Source organism: Scardinius erythrophthalmus (assembly GCF_964197995.2).
Source record: "Scardinius erythrophthalmus genome assembly, chromosome: 18".
NCBI classification, from domain to species: Eukaryota; Metazoa; Chordata; class Actinopteri; order Cypriniformes; family Leuciscidae; genus Scardinius; species Scardinius erythrophthalmus.
The window spans coordinates 1,723,198-1,733,197 of NC_138238.1; the positions used below are offsets into that span (position 1 = coordinate 1,723,198).

The 10,000-nt window shown below is 36.5% G+C and overlaps 2 protein-coding genes across 3 annotated transcripts in view; one reads left to right on the plus strand and one right to left on the minus strand.

Moving 5' to 3' along the window:
- The window catches only part of ndr2 (nodal-related 2), a gene marked incomplete at both ends in the record, with an annotated part of 4,202 nt that extends 556 nt beyond the window's left edge, over nucleotides 1-3,646 (minus strand). The window contains 2 exons of the mRNA XM_081392842.1: nucleotides 515-1,257; nucleotides 3,409-3,646. Coding sequence (XP_081248968.1) covers nucleotides 515-1,257; nucleotides 3,409-3,646 — 981 coding nt within the window. The remainder of the gene's footprint in view (nucleotides 1-514; nucleotides 1,258-3,408) is intronic.
- A 990-nt stretch (nucleotides 3,647-4,636) lies between these two features.
- pald1a (phosphatase domain containing paladin 1a) overlaps nucleotides 4,637-10,000 on the plus strand; it is a 78,919-nt gene continuing 73,555 nt past the window's right edge. The window contains exon 1 of one of the 2 annotated variants that reach the window (XM_081392648.1): nucleotides 4,637-5,054. In XM_081392648.1, the coding sequence (XP_081248774.1) occupies nucleotides 4,663-5,054 (392 nt within the window). In that variant the 5' untranslated portion in view covers nucleotides 4,637-4,662. Of the gene's footprint in view, nucleotides 5,055-5,398; nucleotides 5,682-10,000 lie in introns of those variants that run through there. The other variant, XM_081392650.1, reaches the window with a different exon arrangement.

Genomic DNA, 10,000 nt, shown 5'->3' on the forward strand with positions numbered 1-10,000 from the left:
TTAGTACGTTAAGTTAAACTAAATGGGAAATGTTGCTGAAATAAAATACTTTTTTGGTTAACGTACTTTTTTATTTCAGTTTTAGCGTAGTCAGTTTTATTTTAGTACTGAAATGAAATTGAGAAATAAGAAAAAAGTATTGAAAGTTTATTCAATTGATATTTTTTGTCATTTTTATTTCAGTTTTAATTTTAGTAATACATTTTTTTTAATTTTTAATAAAAATGAGAAATAATGTGTTTTTTTTTAAAGTTTTTTAATATTTAAAGTTTATTTAACTTAACATTTTTTATGACATTTTAATTTCAGTTTAAGTCATTTCAGTACTTGAAAAAGCTAAATGAAAAGTGAGAAACTGTGCCTTGGCAACAAACGGAAATAAAACACTTTTCAACATATATTTGAAGTAATGAGAATGTATCTGATGGTTTTAGCGGAGGATGATCCCCTGAGGAGAGTTTAATGCACTGGTTTCAGTATTAAAGGCTCAGTATGAGTGTGTAACGGCCCTCACCTGCATGTACGCGTGGTTGGTGGGATGAAGCTCTTCTCCCAGAGGATTCGGGCAGCTTCCCTCGCACCGGAACGCGTTGTACTTCTTAGGGAACACGATCCACGATCCCCATCCGATCTGGTTGAAGTCCACATGCATGTCGACTCTCCTGCACATGGAGCTCCTGTCCGCCGGACTCTTGACCAGCTCCGGGTTCCTCATGGGTTGACCTCTGCGACCCCTCCTGCTCTTGTGCACCTTCTCTCTCCGCACCTCCTTTCCTTCCGTGTTGAATAAGAACTTGGACTTCTCAGCCGTGTGGAGGAGACTGGCTTTATCCGCTTCTCCCAGTTCAGAGCTGGTTTGTGAGAATATCAGGAGCATTGCTCTGTGACGGATGCCGTCTAGATGCTTAGGCCCGTTTTGAAGAATCCTCACGGCTCTTTTCGCCTTCACGCGCCGTTTCTCGGAAAGCTTCGGACCGATCCAGTCTAGAAGCAGGTGTGTGACGTTGTAGACCCTCCAGTTATGGGAAACGCTCATCAGGGATGATCCTGATAGCTGGCCCAGGGACTGGTTTTCCAGACAGAGTTGGCGCTGGTTGCACGGGACGTCCTGCTGGTGTCTGACCTCCACTGTGATGTTCGTTTGATGCGTTTCTCTGGGAATTCGGATCCTCAGCTCCGCGGACTGAACCTGGCGTTCGGAAAGCACAGAGGAGAGGTCGAAGTGTGTGATGTAGTGCCTGTCTTGATTGATCACACCTGGGAAAAGACGATGAGAAGATGTAAATCACATGCAAATTACAAAATACATTATTTCCATTTAATTATTTTACGTTTATATTAAGTTCAGCTTTTATCCCTTTGCTAATATGTGATCCTGCCTGGACCACAAAACCAGTTATCAGTCGTACGGGTTATTGCAATAGCCAAGAATACATTATGGGTCAAAATTATTGACATTTATTCAATCCACATTTATTTGCATAGCGCTTTTCACAATACACATCATTTCAAAGCAGCTTTACAGAGTCAACATTACAATTTAGAGTGAGTTTTTATGCCAAAAATCACTAGGATATTAAGTAAAGATCATGTTCCATGAAGTTATTTTGTAAATTTCCTACTGTAAATATATAAAAATGTATTTTGTGAGTGAATGCAATAAAATCGCAACTTTAAAGGCGATTTTCTCAATATTATTTTGCATCCTCAGATTCCAGATTTTCAGTATAGTTGTATCTCAGCCAAATATTGTCCTATTGTAACAATGTATCCTATATTGTATCCTAACAACCATACATCAATGGAAAGCTTATTTATTCAGCTTTCAGATGATGCATCTTATGCCTGTCTTTGTGGTCCAGCCAGGGTCACATGATAAACTGTGAGTTTGAGAGATTCGCCCATCACAGGCTCTTTTGATGTGTGTTTTCTCCAGGGATGAATGGCTCTCTGTAGTGCACACAAACCTAAAGGTAATGAGGTGATTTGTGCCAGCTGAACACACACACTTTGATCCTCGTGTGTGTGAGGCTCTTGTCCAGTCGAGTGTATTAGCCCTGCTGTACATTTACATTAAAATTGCTAATTGCTTTGGTTTATCTAATAAGTGTTCCTGGCTGTGTTTAATAGATCTGCCATTCAACATCAGTTCAAATAATCATTAGATGACTTCTTTAATATTGGGTTCATCTTCCAATTTGCAAACATTTCTGGAAGCATTGCACTTGAATATATTTGGCTTGGTTTGTCAATAATAATATCAATTATTATCATTATTATTTAGAATTTGTGTTATATTTTTCTTGTTGCAGTCTAAAGATTATTCAGTTTATTCTAAATAATTTATTTTAAATAATCATTAGACTGTAACAAGAAAATATAATATTTGAGATCATTTAAAATGTTTACTTGTTGCAGTCTAATGATTATTCTTTTTATTCTAAATAATTTATTTTAAATACTCATTAGACTGTAACAACAAAAAAATATAATTTTTGAGATAATATGTATTATATTTTTCTTGCTGCATTCCAATGATTATTCTGTCAATTTATTCACATTTAATTGAAATAATAATCCTACAATCACAACAGAATACATATTTTAAACAATAATATATCATACATTTATTTAAATAGATTCAAATGTTAGCCTACATATAACTTGTTGTTGACAAACCAAGACAGTTATATTAAAGTGCAATGCTTCCAGAAATGTTGTCAAATGTATTATTAAAGAAGCAATAAACATTAATGAGGATGAAGTTTGAATATCGACAAGCTATTGATTTGTATAAACCTTTTATTGTCTCCCTATAGCACATTAAATCTGTATATAGGCTTAAATAGGATGAGCAATAGCTAAATATTAGTTAGTCAAAGGTGTGCACCGCATCAGTCTCATTTCTAGAATTATTATTCCGTATCACATCCCCAATCTGATTAAAAAGCGCACAGTATCGATCTGATATTAGGTTTATCTTAATGGAGAAGCCAGGCAGTGCGACTGTAATCCCCTCAGAACAAACACCGAAACCCATCGTTTAACACCTCCACAACTCGTGCTCGGAACCCGGAGCTCCTAATCTAATCAGACGACGTGTGAAAAAGAGCCGAGGAGGGTGATGTTGATTTGGGTTTAACAACTGATTTGTGTAAGGATGTCTGGCGAGGGTCTAATCCACATCAGCTTTGCGCAGAGCATTAGTCCTGGACTTATTCACCAGCAAGTGAGATGTGGATTGAAGGTGTCTGGCGCTGAGATTTGACAGCCAGGAGCCACCGAGACCCCCAACAAAAGAGCCTGGGTTTGCACCTCGGTGCGCAACTCTAACGTTTTTAAATGCAAAAAAATAAATAAAAATAATTCATAGCATAATCTAAGCACATATAGTGGATCAAATCTTACTCTTTGATAGGATGCTCTTGATGGTATCCGCGTGCTCGTGCTCCATGCTCTCCACGGGACGCGTCTGGTTGAGTCTGAAATGCCTGTAGAGGTGCATCATATATGTGGGTAAATGATACCGATGGCTTCGGTCCGCTCTGGACGAGTGAAGTGACATATTCCTTGCGCCATGTTTTCCAAATACTCCAATAAGCAGAAGTTGGTAGCAGGCCAGGCGCAAAGCTCCGTGCGCAATCATGATGGACTGGAGTCAGAATGACAGGTCGAGGGGTCCAGGAGAGCTTATATACCCCCCTCCCTCTGGACCTCTGCATATTTAACAAGTAGCAGAGGACATTAAAGGAAATTGACATGCCATGACAGCTCATCATCTATTCATGTGGTAATGCGGCGCATATTTTACAATGAACAATTAAAACACCTTGCGCCCGGTGACGTCTCCAGAGTTGTTTTGCCCTTTGAAGACTGTAATGGCACTTTCACTGCGCGAACTCAAGCCCAGGCGTCAGATATATGTGTCTTTCTCTGCTCTTATCAAATGCAGAAAACATAACATTTATAGACTGCTAGATTTGCTATAGCTCTCTCTTGGTTCAGATAATTGTCATTGCAACTGACCTTACTGGCTTAACTTGATTAAATGTTATTGGTATTAATATAATAGAACATGTTTTAGTGAATTTCAAGTTATGAGTTATATATAGCCTCTATATACACATTATTTTTTGCAATTTTGCATATGCCTTATTTTATCAGTATTTGTTGGTATTTATTAATAACTGTATAAAAGTTAATAGTCTTTTCACAGCAGGCTTTGGCAAGAAAAATAAGGCAGTAATTAAGATTAAGTTTTAAATTTCAATATTGATTCAATTATATTGCTAATATTAATTGCTAACATAAAAGTTTGAATAAAAGTCTTATGGTATATGCGTGTATGTACACACACACACATATATATTATATATTTACAAACTTTTATGTTAGATGTGATTAATTGATTTTATATATATTTGATATGTAGGCCTACATATATATATATATATATATATATATATATATATATGTGTGTGTGTGTGTGTGTGTGTATATATATATATATATATATATATATATATATATATATATATATATATATATATATATATGTATAATCGATTCATCGTGATTAATCACATAAACGTTTGAATATATATATATGTGTGTGTGTGTGTGTGTGTGTGTGTGTGTGTTTCATGTGGAGAGATATACATTATGTCTGCGTGTATGCATATATATATTTCTCACACACACACACACACACACACACACATACACACACACACTTACAAACCTTCCAAACCTAGACAGACTAATATACACAATACACGTTTTCTGTTTCTGGTTGAACTGATTTTAGGATCCTGCAGCGCCTGGCACCAAACAGACACACACACACACACACACACACACACACACGCGGACACACGCATGCTCAAAGAGCCCGTCTTACACCCCGCGAGAGCCTTCTTTCTTTCTTTTTTCTTTCTTCCCTTCCTTCCCGAGCGAGTGTTTGACTCCAGCCGCGCACAGAGAGATTCGCCGAAGTGTGTGTTTGCTCAGACCAGCGGTTCTGTTTGCGAGGCGGAGGCTGTTTCACGGCGATGGTGAGTGTTCAACTTTCTGCAGTGCTTTATATCTGATCGAGCGTCTCCTCACATGCATGGATGTCCTACATGCTTCATGAAGCTACATTGTTGTAGTTGTGAAAAGCTCGAGTTATTAAAACCAGTGTGTAACAGTCCGGATCTGTTCAGAGCGCAAATGTAGCGGCATGTTACTGTTTCTGCGTTAGACTGCACGAATATGATTCACTCTAGTCAGATTATAACACACTATAACGAGTGTTTTGTGATTTGTAAATAAGTTTAGAACGCACACGCAGAGAGGATAGATAACAAGAAACGCATGAAAATGATTTAACTTGGCATCTGATTCAGTGAGTCGATTCGTTCCAACGAATCTTTCGCTATTTTACGTGCTCTGTGAATGAAACATCTAGTCAAATGATAGTACCCAACACAATTCACAGTTTGGACTCCACCGAATCATTTAAATGAACCGACTCAATTAGACCGCTCTTCTATTATCAAAAGAGAATCGTTTGTATATGTGTCGCATTGAGTTACTTTGGAGTGGCAAAGAACAGACCTCGATTAAACTAACGATTAAACTCTCATTCACGGCCATTATCTTGATATTTGAATTACTTATGAAGTCTTTCACACCCTGAGGTAAGTTTATACAGCTTTTGAAGCGGCATCTTGAGGAAAGTAGATAAATTCATAACTGAGGGAACAATTTGTGGAGAACATGTCATATTTCCAACCGAACATAAAAATGAAGTATATCCTTAATTGTTCGGAAAATAATGTGTCTAAAATAGTTTTCATTGCCTTTACGTTTCTCATGTTTCTTGACAGGCTTCAGCTCATATTAGAAACTCATTAAATAAGACATAATCTTTTTCTCATTATTGAAAATGGATGAAACCTACATGTTTAAATCTTATCAACCCACATAAAAGCTATTGGATATTAGCGGATTGAAATGCTAATGTGTGGATCGAGAGTCAAGCTTATGAAGATTAATGGTGATGAAGTTCGTTTCGATGCTGTTGGGTTATACTTGAGCTGATAGTCATCAGAACTCTATGAATAATCCATTTGTTTGAACCTGTCAGTACTAGATTAGAGGAGTTTGCGTTAGGGATTGAGATAAAGTCAGGTAAAGTGCTTAAAGAATAGGCACGGGTCATTATAGAAATGAGGCCAATTGAAATTAAGCACACTGCCACCTTGTTGGAAACCTTAAATTCTCTATTTAATATAGGCTATCAGTATAGATGCATTTAAGGGGAATTAAGGGGAAATATGCTTATTTAGGTATTTCATAAAACTTTGTTTTTAGTTTGAGATTGGGGCAAGTTGTCACAAGGTCTATATGAGGTTTTAAGACAGAAATCTATTGCACAAATACTTGTTTTCTCTAGCCGTGATTTTGTTTTTGCCAACAAAACATGCAAACATCTGTTGTTGAATAGAATTCTTAAATTCTGTCCTTCAAACTACAATTTGAGTTGCTGTCTAAATCCACATTGGGATACCCTTTCTATTTTAGCTACCTTGTAGTGTCATAATCCTCTTACTTTCAGATTTTGCTGAAAAGCCAAATCATTTAAAAATGTATTCGATTTTATATATGCTGTTTCGTTTACAAAATCAGTGTGAGTAAACAGCAGGTTCCCATTGTGACAACATGCCCCGCTACTGGATTCAACGTGTGCTATGTTCAAAATATTTTTGTAATCAAGACTTTAAGTTTGGTGTCTGTACAGAAATTGACTTTCAAATAACCTACTTTTTTTAACCCACCCTGAGAAATATTAATTGGAAATAGAATTGATTGGAATAATTTCATCCTAGAAAGAAACTGCATCTGATCTTGGCAGTGTGAACATGGATTGTAAGAAACTTAGAAACATTTGCACATCATGAATAAATCAGTGGAGGGATTATTTTTGGATTTTGCATGCATTATGTGAAATGCATCTTTAAAAGCGAAATATTTGGCAAAAAGATCCTTCAGCATTTGAGCACAGAAACTTCTAACTTCAGATTCAAGAACTTCTAACATCTCATGCAATGATATATAACGCAACTGAAGAGTTTGTGTTTGTTCACTGTCTTGCTATTTTTGTGTTTGTGTTGTCCACTGAATGTGACTTCATCCGTCATGATGTGTAAAGATGATCTCAGCCACTAGATGTCATGTCCAGCTCTTGTGTGTTTGATGTCAGTCCAGTAATGGTATGGTTGATAATACTCAGACGGTCAGTGTCAGAAGCTGTGTGTGTGGCTGAATGTCCTTTTTATTTTTAAACATATGATTTAATTTCTACCAAAATGGAAATAAGCATCATCATAGTCATGAAATAATCACTTATATCTCTGCCGTCGATATTAGATCATCAGATATGACGTATCCATCGTAGTCTAGTGTTATTTTAGTATCATTACGTTACATTACAGTCATTTACAATACTGCATTACTTAGTTATTTCAACGCATCAAGGTAAACTAAACTAAAATGAAATGTTGCCTTTGAGATTATATATATAATAATGTTTTTAGTATACATTTTTCAATCTGTACTTTATTAGATTATTTTATTTTGGACAATTTTACTTTACGCATAATATCGTACTTTTTTTCTCCACTTGCCATGTAATTCCTTGTTATTTTGAACTGAAGAAACTGTGTCTGTTTCTTAACTAACTAAAATAAAATAAAAATATTTTTGCATATCCAGATAGTTAAGTCTGGACAGCAATAAAACGGATGATTTTTTTCCAAATCACTTTTGGAGGTGTTTTGAAATGCGATTACAATCAGATTTTTACAGATGTGTCTCAGTCTGACGGTCTGGCAGCTCAAATCATATTTCAAATCATCTTTTACGTCACTCTTTATGTGACACAACTATAACATCAAAACCGGTGACGAATCACAGCACCCCTCAGTCTCCTCCGATGCCGAGTTTGTCTGTGTGACGGAGGAGTTCTGCACCGCGACTCAACTGGGCGCGTATTTGGATTTAATCTTTTTTTTGCATCTGTTTTGAAAGCCTTGTCACATGTCGTTACCAAAGCAGCCCATGCGGATAGATTGGTTGTCTGGACACACACATCTTATTCGATCACTTAATAGTGCAGTCAGACCGTCTGCCTGACAAGATCTGATTTAAGAAAGTCTCGGAATAAAGCCAAAATGTCAGTTCTGTCATCATGAAAACTCTGAGTGTTTGGCACGATAATGGATTTGACAATGTTGGTGTGTTTGCTCCTGGCGGAATAGATCTGCTACGCTTCTGCTGCTGCTATTGCTGCTGTTATTGCTGCTTCTGTTATTATTGCTGCTGTTATTGCTAATTTTGGTTATTTCTGCTGTTATTGCTACTTTTGGTTATTGCTGCTGCGGTTATTGCTACTTTTGGTTATTGCTGCTGTTATTGCTAATTTTGGTTATTGCTGCTGTTGTTGCTACTTTTGGTTATTGCTGCTACTTTTGGTTATTGCTACTGCTTTTGGTTATTGCTGCTGCGGTTATTGCTGCTTTTGGTTATTGCTGCTTTTGGTTATTGCTGCTGCGTTTATTGCTACTTTTGATTATTGCTGCTGCGGTTATTGCTTCTGCGGTTATTGCTGCTGCGGTTATTGCTACTTTTGGTTATTGCTGCTGCGGTTATTGCTACTTTTGGTTATTGCTGCTGCGGTTATTGCTAATTTTGGTTATTGCTGCTGTTATTGCTAATTTTGTTTATTGCTGCTGTTATTGCTGCTGTTATTGCTAATTTTGTTTATTGCTGCTGTTATTGCTAATTTTGTTTATTGCTGCTGTTATTGCTGCTATTGCTACTTTTGGTTATTTCTGCTGTTATTGCCAATTTTGGTTATTTTTGCTGCCGCTATTGCTATTTTTGTTTATTATTGCTGCTGTTAATGCTGCCGTTTGGTTATTGCTGCTGTTATTGCTGCCGTTTGGTTATTGCTGCTGTTATTGCTGCCGTTTGGTTATTGCTGCTGTTATTGCTACTTTTGGTTATTGCTGCTGTTATTGCTGCCCTTTGGTTATTGCTGCTGTTATTGCTACTTTTGGTTATTGCTGCTGTTATTGCTGCCGTTTGGTTATTGCTGCTGTTATTGCTGCTGTTATTGCTGCCGTTTGGTTATTTCTGCTGCTGCAGAGCCAGTACGGGACTTGATACTGCCAAACATGTTGCTGTGAGCAAGTAAGACGTGCTGCTGCTGTACAATAAAGCATGCATGAAAAAACCAGTAGCAGATCTATACAGGTGGAGCTGGGGAAGGAGGAGGGTTTCTGAAAGCGCGCTGCAACTGGTGCAATACAGCAAATGCTGACCAAATGTGGAACAGCGAGGTCATTGGCTGCACCAATCAGCTGTGCCCTATAGAGAATGATGCGATTGCAAGCAGACTGAGTTAAGGACCGATCAGCCAGCGTCATCTAGAGTTTCATGATAGAACTTTGTCTTTTTTTTGTGAACTATTGCAGGTTACTTGACAATTCCTAATGATGTCAGACTGGGCTATAAAACCCATTTAAGCTTTATCAAACCATACTCACATTTTGGGTAAGATGGAGTATGAATGTTTATTTATTGGCAATAACCAATAAATAAACATTCATCAATCTCTAATTTTTACTTTTAATACTTAAATATCAGTGACGGGCAACGATTAATCGTGATTCAAAATAAAAATTTGTGTTTAGATAATATATGTGTGTGTGTAATGTGTATAATTATTGTTTATATATAAATACACACATATGCATGTATATATTTAATATTTGCATATACTGTATATATATATATATATTTATACATCATTTATATTATATATAAATATTTTATATATAAATTACACATTTTTCTTAAATATATACAGTACTTGCATGTGTGTTTATTTAAATACAAAATAATTATATATTATGTAATTACAAACTTTTATTTTGGATGCCAAGCGTTATTA